Source organism: Vombatus ursinus, unplaced genomic scaffold (assembly GCF_900497805.2).
Source record: "Vombatus ursinus unplaced genomic scaffold, bare-nosed wombat genome assembly UNPS02007344.1, whole genome shotgun sequence".
In the NCBI taxonomy this organism is placed as follows: Eukaryota; Metazoa; Chordata; class Mammalia; order Diprotodontia; family Vombatidae; genus Vombatus; species Vombatus ursinus.
In genome coordinates this window covers 4194755-4217388 of record NW_020947122.1, presented here as the reverse complement: position 1 = coordinate 4217388, position 22634 = coordinate 4194755, and the positions used below count along the sequence as shown (strand labels likewise).

The following is a 22634-nucleotide window of genomic DNA, read 5'->3' as shown; positions in this document are numbered from 1 at the left end:
GTCAACAATCAGTATGCATTTATTAAGCACCAACTGTGTGCTGAAGCATGGTGCCAAACAAGGGAGATACAAGTATAAAGCAATTCCTACTACCAAGGAGTTTATATTCTGATGAGGGAGACAAAAGGTACGTATATAAGTATTACAGTGTGTGTGTGTGTGTGTGTGTGTGTGTGTTTGTGTGTGTGTACAGACAGAGAGAGGGAGAGATAAACTAAATATAAATAAATGCAAACTAGTTCAATACAAGATAGTTTGGGAGGAAGGACAGTTGGTGGGGAACAGGAAAGGCTTTATGCAGAAGATAGTGCTTGATGTACATTTCAAAGGAAGAGAGGGACTTTTAGGATCAAGTGCATAAATACGTGGTAGTTGGGGGAGCAAAGGCAGGATTTCCACTCTCAGTTGGAAAGGTCAAGAAAGACCTCACATTTAGGGTGGGACATACCGTAGCTGGGTGGTGCAGTAGATGGAGTGGACTCCAGCTAGGCCTGGAGTCAGGAAAACTCATTTTCCTGAGTTCAAATCTGGCCTCAGACACTTACTAGCTGTGTGACCCTTTGCAACCACTCAACCTTATTTGCCTTAGTTTCCTCATCTGTAAAATGAGCTGGAGAAGGAAATGGCAAACCACTCTAGGATCTCTGCCGAGAAAACCCCAAAATGGGGTCATGAGGAGTTGCCCATGACTGAAAAATACTGAATGCCAACAATATAAACTGAGCTTTGAACAAAAATAGATATTAAAGATGGAAAGGTAAGGAATGAATGCATGACAGGCTTAGGGGATGGACTGTATAAACACACGCAGACAGGAGATGAGATGTCATATGTAAGCAAGAGCAAGAGGATGAAACTATAGAAAGAACTCATCTAGGTAGGGGCAGAGGTAAGTCAAGAACTCAGCTCTTCTGACTCTCAGTTCATTGTTCTTTCTATGTCGGTCACTCTAAGTTCACAAAAGTTCTGCTTTTTATAAACCCAGAGAAAGAAGGGGGACTTCTAACAGTTTTTCTACTACTTCAGCATAGTTTGCATGTGTCTTCCAAGCCTACTTCACCAAACTATAGACCCCTTTTTAAAACAAGCATTTTTAAATCACCTATTATGTGCCAGGCACTGTGCTAAACACTTTACAAATATTATCTCATTTGACTCTCACAACAACCCCAGGAGGCAGGTGCTAGTATCATTCCCATTTTACAGTTGAAGAAACTGAGGCAGGCAGAGGTTGAATCAGTTGTCCAGGGTCACACGGCTAACAAGTATTTGAGGCTAGATCTGAAGTCACATCTTCCTGACTCCAAGTCCGGCACATAGTGTGCCATATTTTGGTTTTTGCTGTGTAGTTGTTTTTCAGTCATGTCTGACTCAGCATGACACCATTTGGGGTTTGCCTGGAAAAGATACTGGAGCGGTTTGCCATTTCCTTCTTCAGCTCATTTGACAGATAAGGAAATTGAGGCAAACAGGGTTAAATGACTTGCCCAGGGCCACACAGCTAGTATCTGAGGGCAGATCTGAACTCAGAAAGAGGAGACTTCCTGACTCCGTGCCTCACTCAATGTACCATTCCATTTGGATCCAGAAGGCAAAACCAGCAGCAATGAGAGGAAGATGAAAAGAGGCAAATTTGAGGTCGATATCTGGAAAAAATTTCCAACAGTAAGAGCTGTCTAAAAGTAGAATGGACTGCCGAGAAGTGATGAGTTCCTTCCCTTCGGAGAGGCAGAGGCTGGTGGACAACTTAGATTATGTTAATGGTAGAAGATTGCTTTGTGATGGTTCCCGAGCTCCTTCCAATTCTCCCATTTTGTGATTCTGTAACCCCTGCCCAAACAAGTACTCTTTTTGTATTGTACCTGGAAGGGTAAGAAGACTTCAATAAATGTATTTGCTAAATGAATGACCAGGATTGACCGTGTTAAGACTTTCTTAAGACACCATGAGGCTGATGCCAATGATTTCACAAACCAGATTGGGACATTGTGATGTTTGTTAATAAATGAAATTACTACAAATGGAAAGAGAGAGGCTCAAAAATGAAACCAAAAATTCTTTCCTTTCAGCTGACATAAGAAATGAGTCACAAGTCCCTTTTGAGAAAAAGCCTAAGTTCTCAAGAGCTCATTAAGAAATAGAAGGGAAAAAAACCTGTCTATAACGAAAACCAAATTAATTTTCATAGCCCATTACCTAAGATTCTTCAGTAAAGGCCTACTCTGACAACACATTATGGGACTGAGGTCACTGGGGCCAGTCTCAGCAGAACTCAAGTACTGGCAAATCCCACCTGCCTCAGAAAGCTAGAGGCCCAAAAACATACCGTCTGTCCTCTAAGGATTCTCCATCTAGAGTCAGAAGGGAGCCCAGAGACCAGTGAGTCTGATTCCCCTATATCAGAGACGAAGAAAGGGGGCGTAGAGAGGCCATGACTGGCCCCGAGTCCCACAGCGAGTGAGAAGCCATATTTGAACCCAGGGCGTCCTGATTCCAAGTCTGGTGCTCTATCTGCTATGTCATTTTCCCTCACAATGCTCATGAGAATTGATATTTTGGGGCCACATCTGGCAACGGGTGACATGCTCGTATCGGAAGGATTCACCCACAGAGATGAAACCATGAGTCCTTAAAGTGTTGCCTCATGATTTAAGGCAAAGTAATTATTTCTGGAGTGGCTGAAAGGACCATAGATTTGGAGTTAAGGGACTAGATTTGGTTCCTGATTCTGCCATTTATTAGGTGTATGTTCTGGCTTAGCACAGTTGAAAGAGTACTAGTTCTAGAGTCAGAGGACCTGGATTTATACCCTGTCTCTGACATTTGCTACCTGTGTGACCTTGGGCTTATAGATCTTAACCGACCTGGGCCTCAGTTTCCTTATCTTTAAAATGAGGCGGTTGGACTTGATTCTCAGGTTCCTTCGAGCTCTTGGGGGCAACCAGGTGGTAGAGTGGATAGAGTCCTGGAGTCAGGAGGTACTGAGTTCAAATCCAGACTCACACACTTACTAGCTGTCTGACCCTGGGCAAATCAAATCACTTAACCCCAATCTCCTCCAAAAAAAAATGTTAAAGGTTCCTTCTAGTTCTGGATCTATGATTCTATGATCTCCCTCAACTCTAATTTCCTCATCTATAAATGACAATATTGCTATTGATGACCTATAACGTCCCATCTACATCCAAATCGTGTGGTCATCATGTATCAAGAGGCAAATATGACACATCCTTTTTGTTTGTTTGTTTTTGCTAGGCAATGGGGTTAAGTGACTCGCCCGGAGTTACACAGCTAGTAAGTATCAAGTGTCTGGTCTGAGACCACATTTGAACTCAGGTCCTCCTGACTCCAGGGCTGGTGCTCTATCCACTGTGCCACCTAGCTGCCCCAAGAGGCAAGTATGAATGGCAGAGGCTATGACTACACTAGGCTCTCAAATAAGCATTTAAAATGTAAAGAAATGATCCATCCCTTATGACTTGTGGAAGCTAAAGGAGACCTATGGGGTTTTTTGGTAGAAGCTATGATTCTATTAGTCTGGATGCAGCTTTGCCAATATGAAGGTCTAAGAGAGAAGGACCTGAAGTAATGATCAAAGAATCCAATCAACCAAACAGCCAACCAACACGCATTTCAGTACCTACTCAGTGCTAGGCACTGTATTACATTTGTGCAAAGATGAATATTAAATAGTCCCTTTCGCTCACCATGAAAAATGCTTTCCACCTCCAGAAAGAACTGATGGAGTCAGAATGCAGATCAAAGCATGCTATTTTTCACTTTATTTTTTTCATGTTTTTTTGTCTGTGTTTTCTTTCACTGCATGACTAATATGGAAATATGCTTTGCATGCCTGCACATGTATAACCTATATCAAATTGCTTGCCATCTCAGGAAATGGGGAGGGAAGGGAGAGAATCTGGAACTCAAAATTTTAAAAACTGCATGTGAAAAATAGTTTTTACATGTAATTGGGAAAAATATTATTCCAAAAATAAATAAATAACTATTTCCTAGATAACTATTTCCTATTTCAAGGAGTTCATATTCTATTGAGGGAGAAAATATGTACATGTATAAGTATATGCCAAATTCATTTAAAAAAATCAGCACAAGTGCTCTTTGACTCAACAGTACTAGACTTCTAACCCAAATCAAAGGAAGGGAAAAGGACCTATATGTACAAAAATAATTATACTGGTTCTTTCTGTAGTTGCAAAGAACTGGAAAACTAAGGGGTTGTCCATCAAGTAGGAAATGGCTGAAGAAATGATGGTATATGAATGTCATGGAATATCATTGTACCTTGAGAAATAACAAAAGGGATTGTTTCAGAGAAACCTGGGGAGATTTATTTGAACTGATGCAAAGTGAAGTGAGCAGAACCAAAAGAACAATTTATACAATAACAACATTGTAAAGACAAACAACTTTGAAAGACAAGAACTCTGATTAACACAATGATCAACCACAATTCCAGAGGACCAATTATGAAGTACGCTACCTCCTCCCTGATCCAGGAGGTGATGGACTCAAGAGGTAAAATGAGACATACATTTTTAGATATGGTCAAAAGATAACAAATTTGTTATAGACCTAATTGGCTCAGTTATGTGATTTCCTCTAATTCTGTTCAGCAGCACATGATGGAGGGGTTAGAGTTTGACAAGGTCTCAGCATCAGTGGGAAGAGAGAATAAGGGATTCAAGGGTAAAGACTGTGTAGAGTTATACTGGTTAGCTATAGGGTTGAGACTGGAAAGGGAAGAAAGTGAAGTGAGGGGTGATGGCCTTGGAGAGTACTGAATGATGGAAGGACTGGAGGTCCCAGTAAGGATGAAGACCATTTTTAGGAGGGGAAGGTATAGGGAGAGATGGAATAATAGAAGATTAGGGTTAGATAAAGGAGTTGCAGATTTGGTAGGAAGGGTCAGAGAGGTTAAAAGGGTTTGATTGTGGAAAAAAAAGATATACTGGTTTTGCTGCTGAATCGAGTCAGCAAGCACTTATTAGGTGCTAAGCACAGCTATGTTGTCTGGCTATCTGTGGATGCCAAGCTGAGATTCAAACTAAAAAGGAAGAGGAACTACTTAATCCAGGAAGTTTATACTAGTTAGGCTACTTAGAGATATTTTAAGATAAGATTTATGTGCTCTGTAACTTAACAATCTTGTACTCCAGGTGTTTTATTTTACCTTCTTTCCTTTGATTACTAGTAGAGACCCTTTGAAAGCCCTAACCCCTAGATAAGCTGTGGAGGAAGAAGTTATTAATCCTGGAGAAGAGAAGGCACAGGGAAAACATGGTCACAGGCTTCACATGTATGAAATGCTACCACGCGGAAAAGGTATTTGACTCTGTTTGACCCCAGAGGACAGAACCAAGAGCAAAGGTGGAGGTTACTCACATACTCACAAAAAAGACTTATCTACCCCATAATAGCAGAGCTTATCTTATCTAGACCTTGTATCTCCACTGGCATTCAGTTCTACAAACTGTAAGTGTTTAATAAATGGTTCTCAAATAAATGAACACATAAGGTGTTGTATTTATTGATAAAGCCCCAGGTTATTCAGTGTCTTCTCAAACACTGAATTTCTACAAATTTTATGATCATTTCATTAAGCAAACTGATGTTTATTTTATAATATTACTTTTTGTTTGAAAGACTTCATTTAGAGAACATTCTTGCTTTAAGGATGAAGAAGATATATAGTGAATTGCCTATAGTTGATGGAATGATCTTGTGATCTCTAAGAACTCTTCCAGGTCTAAAATTAGGATTCTGTGGTTAGGTATGTCCATTCCAGGTTGGATTTATAGACATACACAAACAAATGTGTGTGTGTATGTATGTATATGATGTAATACATTCTATATTATGATTATGATATAACATGTGCATATATTACATATAAACATACAGATTATCTCTGTTAGCCATGTTGTGAATGAAAATACGACCATGTCCCCCAAAAAAAAGAAAAATAAAGAAAGTAAAAAAGTAGGCTTCAATCTGCATTCAGACTCCATCAGTTCTTTCTCTGGATGTGGATAATATTTTTCATCATAAGTCCTTAGGAATTGTTTTGCTGAGAAATGTATTGTATTGAATTGTATTGCTGAGAATAGCTAAATCATGCATAATCTATATCAAACTGCTTACCTTCTTAAGGAGGAGGAAGGAAGGGAGGGAGAGAATCTGGAATTCAATATTTTAAAAGAATGAATGTTAAAAATGTTAAAAATTTTTACATGTAACTGGGGAAAAAATATAAAAGGATTTGAAAAAAAACGGACAAATGAGATTGTTGAGCCACTGTTGGTGATATTGGTGAATGAGAAAGGTATGGCAGAAGCTAAGAATGGCAAATATCTTGATTTTAAAAGAACCAAAGAAAACAGAATCTACAAACTATAGGACTGTGAACTTTACTACAATTCCTGGTAAACTTCCAGACTGTGTATTAAGTGTATGGTTAGTAAACTTCTAGATAAAGAACTGTAAATAATAAAGAACTAGAATTGCTTCAATAAATGCTGATTGATTGACTGCTTCATCAGAAAGAAAGGAAAAAAGAGGCCACATTCCTGAGTTACTAGGCTGGTAGCCCCTCTTTATTCAGCTGCCCGAAGTTCTTGCCTGGTCACTCAGACCTCTAGATAACAGAAGATTCAGTGGAATTAGATTTGTTCTGATTTAGTCCCGAAGGCAGGACTTCAAGAAGAGAGGGAAAGTTACTGGTATATATGTATGTACCTATACATATATAAACATACATCCAAGTACGTATAAATACACGGATGTAGATTACTGACATGTACAAATATATTTATAGGTCTAGGATATCATAAACCTATGATTTCATTGGACTAGGGAATTCTGGGATGAGGGAACTCCCTCTACCAATGCAAGTCATACTACTCTTCTTTAAAACTTCTATTCTTTGAGAGTTATCTAGAGCAGAAGTGTTAAACATGCAGCTCTCAGGCTGGAATCAGAACCAAAGTAAAATATAATTGGAAAATATTTCACAAAATAAAAATACAATAGAATATAGATAATGTTAATACATGGTTTTCTAAGTCCAGGATCTTTATGTATGGTTTAGTAATCCTCATTTCTATTTGAGTTGAACTCCAATGGCCTAGGCCATTATTTATTTAGGTGATTAGACAGAAAGACAAACAGATGGACGGACAAAAAACCAAACTTCCTAACAACTGGAGTTACCCCCCACCCTCCCGATTGTATGGAACCAAATCCATTTCTCTTGCTGAACCATGCACCGAGGACTTTGGTATACCAAAAACTTTTTTTTTTCTGGGTCTTGAGTAATTATTGATTCCATATCCACAACAGAATCTAAGTTTCTTGAGGACAGGAACTGTTTCACTTTTGTCTTAGTATCCCCAGAACTTAGCATGGTACCTGCATATCATAGGTACTTAATAAATGCATGTTGATTAACTGATTACAAAAATGAGGGGATTGGGATCAGAACATATGGTCTTAAGGCCCCTTACAGTTCTAAACCTTATCATTCTAAGATCCTAGCAGGTCTCCCTGACTCCAATTCATCTTCACACAACTGCCAATAAGTCACAGATCAGACCTATGTCATTCTCTGGTCAAAAGTCTTTAGTGGCTCTCTATTTAACTACATGACAAAACATACATCCCTTCTCAGGGAATTTTAGGTCCTTTACAATCTAGATCCAAGCTATCTTTCCAACTTTAAATTACATTGGTTGCCTTCATGTATTCTATATTTCTAGTCAATCTCCATCTCCATCTCCCCCACACAGATAGACACTATCACTGTCATTCTCTCTCTCTTTCTCTCTCATATAGATACATATATATACATACACACAGAGATAGATAACATATATCTCTCTCTCTTCACATATTATATCTGTGCCTAAATGAAGGGGGCTAATATATAATCTATAGATGTAATGTATTATGTATATATATAATATCTGCATGTGTTATGTACATACATATATAATATATTCTATATCATAATATATTCTATAATATGTGTTATATCATATTCACACATATACATAAATACATATATACACATGTATATATATGTATGTGTGTGTGTGTGTGTGTGTGTGTATAAATCCAACCTGGAATAGACACACCTAATAACAAGATCCTAATTTTAGGCCTGGAAGGGGCTTTAGAGATCATAGGATCATCATTTTAGAGCTGGAGGAGACCTTAAGTCCCCTGAGACCAACCCTCTCCAACATCACCATTCCCTGTAAGGCCAAGTCAATCAATTGCCCTATTACTCCAATGACCATTCCTCTCCAAAATACTCCTCTCTGGCTACCATACCTCTTTATCTGTTGTCTTCTTTGGATATAAGCTCCTGGAGGGCAAGGATTGCCTTGAGTGTTTGTATTTGTATCCCTAGTGCTTAGCAAAATATATGCACCACATACTAAGTGCTTTACCTTTTACTCATTCACTCATTCAGTACAACAATATAAAACATTGATGAAGAATGCCTATGAAAAAAGAAAGCATGACGTGCAGCTGGGTGGGCAATCCATTTAATTAGTTATCCTGTATCTTGGACAGGCACTGCAAATAGACAATGAACTACAGCCATATTAAATAGGAATAAAAGAGCAAACTGGATTGATTACATGTTAGAAATCATTCAGTGTTTTCAATAATCCCAAGCTGTTTATTAACACAAAAATCCATTTTTAACATTAACATTCTCTTGGGAATGCTATATGGTTACAAATTATGTGACTCTACCATCTACAAATAACCAAAATTACAGGTGACCCAACAGATAACAGAGAAACGTATGCTAGGCATAAGTTGGCCATATTAGACTTATTTGTGCAACAGGTGGCATAAAAGATATTCAAAAGATATGCAATTGTAAAAGAAGATGGGCCAACAAAATTAAGGGCTGTATTCCTGCCGAATATCCTGTCGATACTATTGTTAAGTAAACTTCCTTTTGTTAAAAAAGAAAAATGGGCTATTCATGCATGGAGAATAAGGAAATCATAAAGGGACAGCCATGATAAACAACAATACCCATTAAGTATTAAAAGACCTTCAGGAAGGGCCTCTATATAATAGATAGATCCTTTCTGGAGACCATGGACAAAAATTCTACAGGTTAGATAGGGATGGATTGGTTATAATCTGCACTATTAGAGGGAGTACTAGGTCAAGGGTGTATTGGTAAAGGTTTAACTCTTAGCTCTCCCAAACATTCAGGACATACTTTAAAGGTTAACCTTTAACCTTATTAACCTTTTCTCCATCACATTCTTACACCTAGACAATCAACAAAACAATAAATTAAACCCCAATCTGCATTTCTGAGACAGAAATGCTCACACTGAAAATTTAATAATTAACTCTCTGTAGGAGCAGGCTCCATCAAACCTTAGGAGTACCAAGAGAGGAGAGATCACAGATCCAATGGAGGTCTTGTGTCATACTTACAACAACCTACTCCATGGGCTTCTTGTGGGGGAAGCATCTTGTAACCCTTAGGGCACTCTAGAGTGATCAGTTATCATTACAGCATTCCTAAAGCCAATAGAGTTGGTTACCACAAAATTTGGTACTTCAATACACAGTCTCATACAGTTCATAACTATTTCCTATCTATTAAGCACAGTGCCTAGCACTTAATAACTTAATAAATCCTCTCTCTAGCCACCTGCCCCTGCCTCCAAGGAACTTCCAATTTAGTTGGGATGGAAAAAACTCAACTTCTACATCTTTTGTTCCTGCTACCCTCTATAAGCCCCTCTATCCCATATCACCATACCAGGCACAAACTCACCAGAAGGACAGAGTGTGAGTAATCCAATCCATCCACAAAGATAATATTGTTTTGCTGCTTCACACACTCCAAAAGCCTTAGTTGACCATCGAAAGTATTTTAAAAAAAAGAAAAGAAAAAGAAAAAATCCTTCCAGCCCCAACTCTAAAGCTAAAATAACTATCTGCCAGAAAGCTGGTAGCCCAAGGAAATTTCTGTTCCTGATGCTTATTATGAAAGAGTGCTGGCCCTATATCAGGGCAAGACTAAGCAAATGTTCTAGGCCTCACTCTGACCATGGAACAAAGCCCAGTTTGGCCAGGACTCCTCCACTGTGCTGATACGTATCCTTTCTTACAGATTTGAACCCAGGTTTTACTAACTTCAAGTTCAGTATTCCATATATTACTCCCATACTGTCTCTCATTGGATGGGTAATCTCAGACTGTAGCTTCTTCAACTATACAATATGGATACTAATACCTGCCTACCAATCTTACAGAATTGTTGGGTAGAAGGTTAATATGTGTAAAAATACGTGTGCTTGCCACTACAACACGAATATCTTACATTTGTATAGTACTTTAAGCACATTTCATTGCTTTCCCTTCATTTAGCAGGGTAAGCTGATGATTCACAAAAATGGGAATTTCTTCTGAATTACCTCCCCTACCAATCATCACTTTAGCAGAATTCCTGCTGAATTGACTCTAATCAAGGCTGGAATTCCCAAATACTCTGAGAAAGAATCATAAGAAACCCAAACATTGTATACCAGGAACACATGCATTTGTAGTCCAAGTCAGTCTCACAATGATCGCTACTAGAAGGCTCAGCTGTTCCTAATTGATGCCACCATAAAAAGTCAACTGTTGTTTAGTCATGTCAGATCTTTGATGCCCCATTTGGAGTTTTCTCGGGAAAGAAACTGGAATGGTTTGCATTTCCCTCTCCAGCTCATTTTACAAACAAAGAAAATAAGACAAACAGGGCTAAATGACTTGCCCAGGGTCACAGGGCTAGTAAGTGTCTGAGGTCAGATTTGAACTTGAGAACCTGAGCCTTTCTGATTCCAGGTCTGGCACTCCATCCACTGCACCACCTCAATTCACAGACTGACAAGATGAGAAAGGCTTTCTTCTATTACCAAATTTACAGTGGAAGCCTTAACAGCTCCTCACTTTGGACAAGTGACCCAACCTCTCTGTGTTTTAATTTCCTTTTGAAAAATGAAGATCATGGAATCACAAATTTAGAGCTATAATGGACATCTGAGTCCCCTGTGTCCATTGAATCCAAACCTCATTTTTCAGTGAATCATCAAGGGAGACTAAGTGAGACCAAAGCTCACTCAGGTAGTAAGCACAGAGCTTATATTTGAACCCAGTTCTTTAGACTCCCAAACCAATGCCCTTTGCACTGCAGCTACCTTCCCATAATTGCCCTATCTCACATAGGATCAAATGAGATAAACGATCCCCCTGGCATAGTTAGCCCAGGTATAGTATAACATAGAACAAAAGATTTTTCATTCATTCAGTCATTTGTATCTCCTGTGCCTAACAAAGTGCCATGAATGCAGTAGGCACTTAATAAATGTCTGTTGATCCGGCTTTACCACTGCCCTTTCATAGTCAGTTTCACCTCATTCTCTAATCCCCTAGTGCTCCATCCATCTAATGGCTGACAGCCTATTATCAAAAAACATGGTAGAAGTGTTGATCAACATTGCCCCATGAAAAATAATTTTCAAGGAACCTTGTCAAATCTACTTTGCATTACTATATTTAATTCTGGAAAAACATGGAAAATATTATAATTATCCTAGAGCCACTGTGTAGCACAGGGAACACTGTAACTAGTCAAAAGACCCAAATTCGACCTCTGGCCCCTCCGCTGTTCTGGGTTCCTGAAAAAGCTACTTAAGTTTCTTCAGCTCTAAAACGGAGACGACATTTACCCTACCTCCCTCACAGGTTTTTTATGAGCAATGTGCTCTATAAGAGTGGTTGGTGGTTGTGGTGGTTGTAGTTGTGGTGGTTGTAGTGGTGGATGTCAGGAAATGAAAAAGTATACAGTCTCGGCCCAGAGTCAGAAATACCCTGTAACTGACTTCCGAAATAGACTGCAATTGCAGTCAGTGCCTCTCCAACACTTTCTGTTTATTTTGTATATATCTTTTATATACATGTTTGTGAACATATTGTATCCTCTTGGTAGAATGTTAGCTCCGTGAGGGTAAGATTTGACTGGCTTTTGTTTTTGTTTAGCTAGTGCCTTAGCATAGTGCTTGACACATAGCAGGTTTGTTAATGTTTGTTAATGGTTTCCTTATAAGCCCTTTCACTTTAAGGTGTAACTTGGCAAAGTGAAGTATTTCCACAAAACGTGCATTAAATCTTTAAACAAATCAATGCACCCCCAAACCGCAACTACAGGAACTGCCAGGTGCACGCTGAGATATTGACCCTAGAGGGTGGAAAGATAACTCTTAAGGCCAAGAAAGACTTCAGACCCAATCTGCCCAGATAAGGCAAACTAGCACTTGGGGCTTCTCCCTTCCTCCGCCCAATTCCCCCCTTCCATTCTCTCCCCCCACATCCTTACCGATGGAGATCTCCTGTGCGAAGGCCAGCGAGATGAGGAGTAGGGGTAGCCCCACGGCTATGCAAGTGACCATCTTATCCACCGCCAGCTCCAGGCGCAAACCCTTAAACTTGGGCTCTGTGGGCTCCTTGAGCAGGAAGTCCGAGAACACGTACTCCGTGGCCAGGTGAGCTATAGCCATGGCTGCAGGGCTGGTCCCCCTCGAGGACGGACGGGGAGAGCTAGCCTTGGGAAACCCGCGCGGGACTCCGCATTCCGGAGTTCATGGCGCTTGGCCGCGCCTGGGGGACTGGCTGACGGGCGCTCAGTTTCTCACCCAGCCACTGCCTCAAAGCGCCCAGCCAGGCTTTCACTTTCCTTTTGCAAATTCCTCAGGCTCATCCCAGCTTCTTTTGTTCCCTGTTTGTGGCTGAGCACGCGCTCCGGGCGGGAAGGCTCAGCAGTAAGCACCGCCGTTGTTGTGGTTGCGGCTGCAGCTGCCTCGAAGCTCTTGGCGAGGTTCAGACCCGGCAATTGGCTCGCTCCAGCTCGCGCGCTCCCAGGGCCAGATTCTGGGCCGGGGGCAAGCTCGCGCTCCGCCTAGCACCCGGGGCAGCTCCTCCTCCACGCGGCGCGTAGTACTCTTTTCCCGAGCGCGTGCTTTATCTCCCCACCGACCTCTCCGCCCTAGCCCAAACCCTGAACTGCGCGCGCGCCTCCCACCCCAGAAGCCCGGTTCTCACTAGGCTACGGAGTGATTTCGCCACCTGGCGCCCTGCTCATTGGCTTAACCGAGAGCTCAGAGAACAAAGCTAGCTGAAGCTCCTCCCTAGGCGCCTCTCCAAACTGCTCTGTGGATGCTACCGGTGGCGAGAGAGAAAGCTCCAGGATGACGGGTAGTGCCCAGGGTCCTTACTCCAAGCTCTTAACAGTGTTCTATTCATTTCAAACCCTTCTTGGCATCATCTGGGAAGACTACGACAACAAAGGAGTGTGTGTTGGAATAAATGAGTGGAAGAAGTTGAGTGGGTATATGGGAATGTGGGTAAAGAGTAGCACCTTTAATCACTACGGATCTACAGGTTGAGAAACATTTTGCAAAAACAGCATAACCCCTAGGGAGCTATTGCTTATGCTTCTTGCTCCGACCCACACCTCCAAGCAAACATTTCAGAAAGGGCCTCACCCTTTGTTGATTGCAAAATAAAAATGCTCTGGAAAGAGATATCACGGGATTTAGGGCTGGAGAACTTTCAAGATCAAGAAACCTTGTTGTTCATTCTCCTTTCACATCTCTCACATCTCTCCCTTTCTCTCCATTCACATAGATCACCATCCTATCACCTCTCATCTGGACTATTGCAAAACCCTTCGGATTGGTTTCTCTGCCTCAAGTTTCTTCTCTTTCCAGTCTATTTCCCATACAGTTACCAAAGGGATACTCCAAAGCACAGGTCTGACCAAGTCATTCCCTGGCTAAATAAGAACCAATAATTTACTATTTCCTCAAGGGTTAAATACAAATTCCTCTATATGACATTTAAAACTCCTCACAATCAACTTTACCAGACTTAACACACATCACTCTCCTTCATACAGTTCATATTCTCACCAGACTGGCTTAATTATTGTTCACCCTTTTTCTAAAGTCCTCATTTCGAAGCTCAGTCTCTGAAGGACATTTGTGACAATGAGATTGAATTAATTTTTCTCCTCAATCTTATTCAGATCCCATCTAACCTTATAAGGAATTTAATCTAAGATAGGAAGCCCATTGTACCTTACACATGTATGTGTGGGGATAAATTATTTGATTAGATTGCCTAAGGCTGGGCAATTTAGAAGTAAGTGATATAATCAAAATTATACCCCCCCCCAGTCCCTCATTAGAATAGGCCCACCTCTCATTGTAATATTTACTCTCTCTCATTAATTGCTAAGCAATCAGAATTAATAGCCATCCTCAGGAACACCCACTCTTCCAAGGGCATATAAAATGTGAACCCACCACCATGATTTGTCTTTGGTCCAAGAGAAATGGCCAAATGACCATTCCTTTAGTTAATAAAATGCTAGCAGTATTAATAAAATTATTAATTACCCAGAAACCATGTCTCTCAAGCTTTGTAAATGTCACAAACAGATGAAGATATTGAGACCCAAAACATTTGTCCAAGATTTCATCATTGGTAAGTGACAGACGTGGAACCAGGGCTTCTGATTCCAAATCCAATGGTTTACCACTCTCTGAATGGATCTTCAACTTTCATATTCTTCCCCCAGGCCCAATATTTGTCATTGTTGTTGTTGTTGTAGTTGCTGTTATTGTGTCCTTTAGGTGATGCCCATCTCTTTGTAGCCCCATTTGGGATTTTACTGGCAAAGATACTGGAGTGATTTGCCATTTCCTTCTCCAGCTCATTTTACAGAAGAGAAATTGAGGCAGAAAGGGTTAAGTGACTTGCCCAGGGTCACATAGCTAGTAAGTGTCTGAGGCCAGATTTGAACTCAGGAAAATGAATCTTCCTGCCTCCAGACCTGGCGCTCTATCCACTACAACACCTAACTGCCCCTAATATTTTTACAAAGCGGAAAACAGTAAAATGAACGTTAAGGTCAGCCATAGTGGGGAAAAGAAGTCAGGAAAGGTCAGCCCAAATGTGGGGAGAGGGATATAAAAGGGAGTAAGAGCAAGTCTCATCTCCTTGATGAAAAGAGGGAAAAAAATTATTTTATAGGATGACTATATGTGCATAACTCAGGTCTTTTTTAAAAATAAAAAAACAAAAACAAAAAGCTAAGGAGCCAAGCCATCTTCTGCCCTAGATTGCTCATCTTCCCAACAACCCCTTGCAGAACTCTTTCTCTAAACCAATTATCATAAATAAGAAGTAATGGAATTAAGAGCAATGCTTGACAACCTTCATAGTAGCAATGAAAAATATTCAACTTGAATATTGCCAGTAAGTAGAGACTTACCCTCTGTCAGGGCCATTGTAGAAAACATTCCTATAAGGGGTAAGAGCTTGGACTAAATGAGGTGGTGTGGCATAGTGTAAACCATCCTGGCTCTGAAGCTAGAGGAACTTTGGGTTCAAATTCTGCCTCTGATGCTTAGTATGAGTGGATGTGACATTGGAAAGTCACTTAATGTTCTTGTGCCTGCCTCAGTTTCCTCAATTATAAAATGAAGGAGTAAAAGTTGATGGTCTCTGAGGTCGCTTCGACATCTAAATCTATGATCTGTCCATAGAGCTATCCATGAGTCTAAGGAACATACAATTGTAGTGGGTGCCAAGAGAATTGCCCTTTTCTTATCTGAGTAGCAAGGTAAAATGATGTTTCCTCAAGGTATACACGTGGGGTGCAATATGAGGATGGTAAATGATAGAAACCGAAGAAAGCAAAGAGGAAGAGCCTGGAGAAGAGAGTAGTGGCAACCAATGGCATGTTAAAGGATTATGAACAGATTATCTTGCACTGAAGAAATGACATTACAGTGTTGGAGAATTTTGTAATTTTTCCTCCACCTTCCCCAAGAAGTCAGGAGACTAGATGGCCTTGCTATGAAACCACAAGGAACAGCAGGAAAACAGGAGAGAAATATAAACCTGCCCCATTCCTATCACCGCCCTTCCAGCAACAAGACATAGCTTGTGGGTAAGCAACCTTGATTCCTCCCCAAAGGAGCTCTCATCATGGAGATTGTGAGTAACTCTGGAAATTTGCTCATATCTTGGGGACTGAAAGTTATGAATTCAAGGATTTCTATTTCAATTTTCTCCTTTTTAATCATCAGTCAAGAAGAATTTATTAAGAACCTACTAGCATCTAGAATCTACTAGAATCAGATACAAATACAAAGATGAAAATAATCCTTACATTAAAGGAGCTTACATTCTCAAAGAGTCAGTGACAAGGACATATGTAAGTATACACAGACCAAATAAAATAATTACAGTAGGGGGTTGGGGGGGGGGAATAATCAGGGAAGACTTCATGTAGATTTGTATCTTGAACAAAGAGAGAGTTTTTGTGAGATGGAGATGAAAAGGAAATGCGTTCCAGGTCTGGGTGCTGGCCAGTAAAAAGGCAACAAATGAATGAAATAAAAAGCATTTATTAATTGCTTATTATGTGCCAAGCATTGGACTAAGTACTGGGGATATAAATAGAAAGATTAAGATAGTGCTCAGTCCTCCTTCTCACACTAGCCTGCTCTAATTGGGGGAGACAGCACATAAAACAAAGTTTGGCTCAGGACATACAGAAAGGCCTGAATGTCCTAAGGGTGCAGCAACTGAAGTGTGGCAAGGCCTTAAGAGTAGGTAGGATGACAGTGCCTGGGGTCTGCAGACCATAGAGGCAGAATAGAAATGAAGGCCCAGAGGACCTTAGGATGCAGGGCAGATAGCAAGGCCTGGTGGTCATCCATCTCATGAGAAGGAGTAGAGTTAGTGATTTCTATCTCATCCAAATTGCTGTGGCAGTGAATCAGCATAGATGGATTCTGGGTGGCCTGGGGAGGGCAAGAAAGTGAAAGGGGAAATGATTCCCTCCCCTAACCACCCAGCCATTCTAGGTAAGTTCTTTTCAGCCCAGCCAGGAAGATGTAGGGCCAGGTGTACCCACCCCATCATGAGTTGGGCCTTCCTGACTCTAGAATAGGTTGACCCTGGCTATGAGAGAGGTCAAAAGAGGAAGAAAAGGTGCCTCCATGGTAGTTAGGGATCACAGAACTATTCTCAGGGGATTATAGAATAACCTAGAACCAAGGAGGGTAGAGCAGGTGAAGGCAATAAGAGAGGACCATAGATGGAGTATCCTGTGTGAGGAACCAAGAGAAGGCCAGTTTAGTCAGATTTCAGAGTGTGAATTAGGAGAAATAATGTACAATGATGCTGGAAAGACAGGTAATAATAACAATAAAAGTATAATAATACTTTGTTACATCATTATGTGAACTATTGGATTTGAAAGTGGAGAGCCATCCTCAGTATACTGAATGGTACCATACACACATCCTCATAAGTTTCCTGGATAGGAACGATGAGTGAGGAAAGTGATGAAATCCACCCAAAATACACATAGTTCCTTTCTATGATGAAAGAGCTTCTGACACAAGAGTTGTACCCAAGACAGCTCTTAAAGACTGTAAGTGGCACAGAAGGTACTGACCTGTGTTGCTAGATGTAGTTTACTCCTCTAGGAGATCCCTATACCAAAAAAATAGTAAAAATATATATTTTTCAAATCACAGGTCCAACTTCTATCCCCTATGACCTACCTCACTAACTTACTGTAAGCAAATATTTTGCAAACTTTCAAGAGGAAAATCCTTGAACTATTCTATTGATGAGGCTACTTACAACTCAGAATGTAGAAAGTTTTCCGCATTTCAGCCAGTCAATAAATATTTTTGAACACCTACTGTTTTGCCAGGCATTGTGCTAAGTGCTGAGGATGCAAAGAAAGGCAAAAGATAGTCCTTGCCCTCAAGGAGTTCATGGTCTAATGGGGGAGACAACATGCAAACAACTATGTGTGAAAAAGCTATAGGCAGGATGGACTGGGGGTAGTCTCAGGGGAAGGCACTAGAATTAAGGGGATTGGGAAAGGCTTCCTGCAGAAAGTGGGATTTTAGCTGGAACTTGAAGTCAGGAAAAGAAGGAGGCAGAAATGAGGAGGAAGAGCATTCCAGGCATGGAGGCAGGTATCATTGTTAGAACTTCCTATAAATTAGGTTGAAATCTGCCTCCTTCCAAATTTCATCCATTGCTCCTAGTTCTGCCCTTTGAATCATACAACAGAGATCTATTGTGCCACTTTTTAAGAAGCAGGTCATTGTTGGGGAATTTGTCTTAGCCTTTTATACTCACCATGAGTCTTTCCAGTGGCCCATGGATTATTTGTAATTTTGATTCTTTCAAGATTGTGGTATTTCACTTGACAGTTTTTCAACTATTTGAAGATAGCTATGCTTCCCTTTCCTCCTTTAAACCTTCTAATTTCCAAAATAAACATACCCCAATTCCTTGAACTTTCTAACAGGGCAGGATTTCCAGAATTTTCATCATATTGGATGCTCTTCTATGTATACAATCACCCTTCTTAAAGGTTTACCTGGACATAGATGGGGCCTGAGGATCGCAGAAGACAACAGGAGAACTAGTGCCCTTGTTTGGATGCTACATTTCTGTGAATGTAGTTTAAAATTGCACAGCTACGTCATGTTGAGTTTGCCAACATCTTAAGCCCTAGGTCTTACTATCCTATCTCTCAAATCAACTGTCCCTCCTCTTTACTATTGGTTGGTGGTTGGTGGGTTGGTTGTTGTCCTTTGTTCTAGAAGAGGACCCAAATGACATCACTGTGTTGGGGTCAAGATATAATATATTTAACTGTATGTATGTAAACTGTATATTTAACTTATATTAACAATATAAGCTCAGAATGCTATACCATAGGTTGGGCACAAATAGTCCATATGGACATTTGGAGGGGAGATGTCTCTAAATTTGTTCATCTCATGTTTCCTTTGAGCTACTGTGATTCTGCTTTGTTCATAGAGTATAGTGCCTTCCTTGATGTGGGCACACAATAATGGACAGTCCTCTACCAGTGTCTCCTATATCTCACAATCAATTCAGAAGTTCTTTAGAGACACCTTGAGAGTGTTCTTGTATTGCTTCTTCTGACCTCCATGTAAGCACTTGCTTTATGTGAGTTCTCTGTTAAATGGTCTTTTAGGCAAACATACATTTGGCATTTGAATAACATGGCCAGCACATTGGAGTTGTGCTCTCTGTAGTAGAGTTTGAATGCTTGACAGTTGAGCTTGAGAAAGGATCTCAATGTCCAGTATCTTATCTTGCCAGGTGATCTTCAGAATCTTCCTAAGACAACTCAAATGGATGCAATTCAGTTTACTGGAATAGTACTGGTAGACTATCCAAGTTTTACAGGCATACAACAATGAAGTCAGCACAATGGCTCTGTAGACCTTCAGTCTGGTAGCAATTTAATAGCCTTTCTCTCCCACACTTTCTTTTGGAGCTTCCCAAACACTGAGTTATCTCTGGCAAAGTGTGTGTCAACCTCATCATCTGTGTGTACATCACTGGAAAGTGTATTGCCAAGGTAAGTGAACTTATTCACAGCATTCAAAATTTTTCCATTTGCTGTAACCGGTAGTTTCACATATGTATGTTGTAATGCTGTTTGGTGAAGAACCTCTGTTTTCTTGGTGTTAATTGTTAGGCCAAAATTAGCATGACTGTCAGTATCAAAGGCTTTGATCAGATTGACAAATGTGTACAGACCTCTGTTATGTTTCTGGCATTTCTCCTGGAACTGTTGAGCAGCAAACACCATATCAATAGTTCTTTGGCCCTTTCTGAAAGCACACATCAGGTAGATCACTATCTTCCAGGTGAAAGATTAGCCTTTTAAGGAGGACTTTGGCAAGACTCTTGCCAGCAATAACTAAGAGATAGACACCACACCCCCCTCCATGATTGTCAGAGGATGATCTATTTCCTTTACCTTTTATAGAGACGGGCAATGGAGGCATCCTTGAACTCTTGGGGGATAATCTCCTCTTTCCATATTGCCCAGAAAATTTCAGTCAGCTTCTGTATGAGCAGTGGACTCCCAGTCTTATAAATCTCATCTGAAATGGAATCAGTACCAGGCAGTCTGCCATACAAGAGGAGCCTAATGGCATTCAAAATCTCTTCTTCAGTTGGAATTTTGGCTAAAGAGGGATTGACTTCAACCTGAGGTAAACAGTCAAAGGCTTCAGCGTTGATTGATGATGGTCTGCTGTGAAGGCTATGAAAGTGTTCGGCCCATCTCTCCAGAATCACGTCCTCATCATTGATCAGTGTGGCTCCATCAATGTTGAGTAGTTGAGTTGCACCATAGGTCTTTGGCCCATAAATATGCTTTAGGGCATCATAAAAGCATTTTGGATCATTACTGTCAAAGTAAAACTGAATTTCATCTGCCTTCTTACTGAACCAAGAATCCTACATCTCTCTAAGCTTCACTTGCACTTAATTTTTGATGGAGTTACATGCTTCCTTCTTAGAGATGGATGAACAATCCTGCTGGTAAATCCTGTGGAGTTTCTGTTTTTCATTTAGCAGCTTCTGAATTTCCCCACCATTTTCATCAAATCAGTCTTGATGTTTGTGAGTGTTCTGGTCCAGATAAATAAATGCAGTGCTGTACACCAAATCTCTGAAAGCCACCATTTCCTTTTCTGCTCCCACTGTTGCCAACTGTGTGTTGACTCAACTTTCTCTCCAAGTTAGCAACAAACTGTTCTCACTCAGAGAAGAACTCTAATCTATTGAGCCACTGCTTTTGTTGAATGTAAATGTTTAGGTTGGAGAGGATAAGTCCATAATCAGTCTAGCACTCTGCCACGCATCACCTTCTTCACTCTCACATCCTGTCTGTTTCTTCTCCTTACAATATTTGCTGTGATGGTACATCCACAAAGTTTTATTGTGTTTAGGCAAATTGAAATGTTGGTGATGACAACGTCATGAGATGTACAAATCTTTCATAGTAAGTGACCATTGCTATTGCTGTTTCTGACTGGATTGATCCCAAGGATTCCCTACCAGTCTTCCAGATTCAAAGACTGAGTCATCTCTGACTCTTCTCTCTCTCATCTCCTACACCATATCCATTGCCAAAATCCCTCAATTCTTTCTTTAAAAGATATATATTTTTCTTTTCTTTATATTCCTGCTTCAACCTCCTTTGCTTAGGCCCTTGAAACCTCTTGCTTGGACTATTGAATTCAAACTGGCCTTCCTGTCTCCAATTCCTCTCCTTTCTTATCCATCCTCCATAGGGCTGGGCTGCCTGATTAATCTTCTTAAAGCAATCCTTCAATTATGTCTTTCTCTTTCTTAAAAACTATTGTTAGCTCTCCATTGTCAACTGAAAAATGTACTGAAAAATCTTTCCAAGTTGGCATTTAAGACCCTTTACAATTTGGTATCTACCTACCTTTTCAGTCCTATTCCCCACTATTCCCTATGTGCTAGTTAAATGGGATTACTCATCATTACTTTCTCTTCCCTACCTTCATCCATTTTTTTCATGTGGTTTTCTCCTCCTGAAATTCCTGTCTCCCTCCATCATCTGGGACTATGAAAATCATGCCTATCATTCAAGGACAAACTCAAATGCTTCCTCTTCCAGCTGACCTCCCCATCTAGAAGACTGATTCCATCTAATTGTATTCCTAGGCTTCCAAATGATCCCTCCCTCCTCCGGACACCTATGGTATTCACATGGCACTTAAAACATAGAGCCTTGTATTCTGTTCTTAATTTTGAACTTCCTTATCTCATCCCAGGTGCACCAAAATATTTATGACAACACTTTTGTGGTAGGGAAGAACTTGAAGCAAAGTAGATACTTATCAATGGGGAAATGCTAAAGAAATTTTGGTACCTAAATGTAGCAGAATATTACTGCACCATAAGAAGTATTGAATATAAGGAAGCTATATCTGAGCTGATGCAGGTTATAGTGAGCAGAACCAGGGGAACAATAGAAACAATGACTACAACAATGTAAATGGGAAGAAAATGAAACTGAGCTCTGAATAATTTAAATGATCAATATTAGGCTTGGAGAAGAGCTAAGAAAATGAATCTCTTACATGTTCCCACCCCCAACCCCAACACACACACATTTCTTCCATAAGTGGAAAATAATGGGCAGAGAACATTATATGTATTATCAGGCTCATTGACATGTCAGTTAGTTTTGCTAAATTGCTTCTTTTCCCCTTTTCTTGTTCATTCTTTGTTATTTAATGCTCTGAGCGAGGAAAGTTATGTAAAACAAAATATATCAATTAAAAAAAGAATTTGCCTTATCTCTTTACTAAGTAGTAAGATCTTTGAAAGGACGGAGTCTGCCTTAAACATCTTGAAAACATCAGTAACAGTAGCCCCATGGCTGGACTAAGGAAGCAGCTTTCTTCTTGCAGGTTTGGATCTTCTCAGTTCACGTATGACCTATTCCTTAAAGGGACAGAATTCACAAAAATAAGCATAAGATCTGGCCTAAAGCTTGAAAAGCAGAAGTGACCATTTTTGCCTCTAACCATCAGGGAGAGCTGAGTAGCACCGGCTCCAGAGACATTAGCAAGAAGACAGTTTGAAGGATCATAGATTTTGAGTTAGAATGGACCTCA

The 22634-nt window shown here is 40.3% G+C and overlaps 1 protein-coding gene across 2 annotated transcripts in view; it reads right to left on the bottom strand.

Moving 5' to 3' along the window:
• PANX1 (pannexin 1) overlaps positions 1–12951 on the bottom strand; it is a 53002-nt gene extending 40051 nt beyond the window's left edge. Inside the window, exon 1 of one of the 2 annotated variants that reach the window (XM_027849372.1) lies at positions 12428–12951. In XM_027849372.1, the coding sequence (XP_027705173.1) occupies positions 12428–12608 (181 nt within the window). In that variant the 5' untranslated portion in view covers positions 12609–12951. The remainder of the gene's footprint in view (positions 1–12427) is intronic. The other variant, XM_027849371.1, reaches the window with a different exon arrangement.
• Between the last annotated feature and the right edge of the window lie 9683 nt (positions 12952–22634).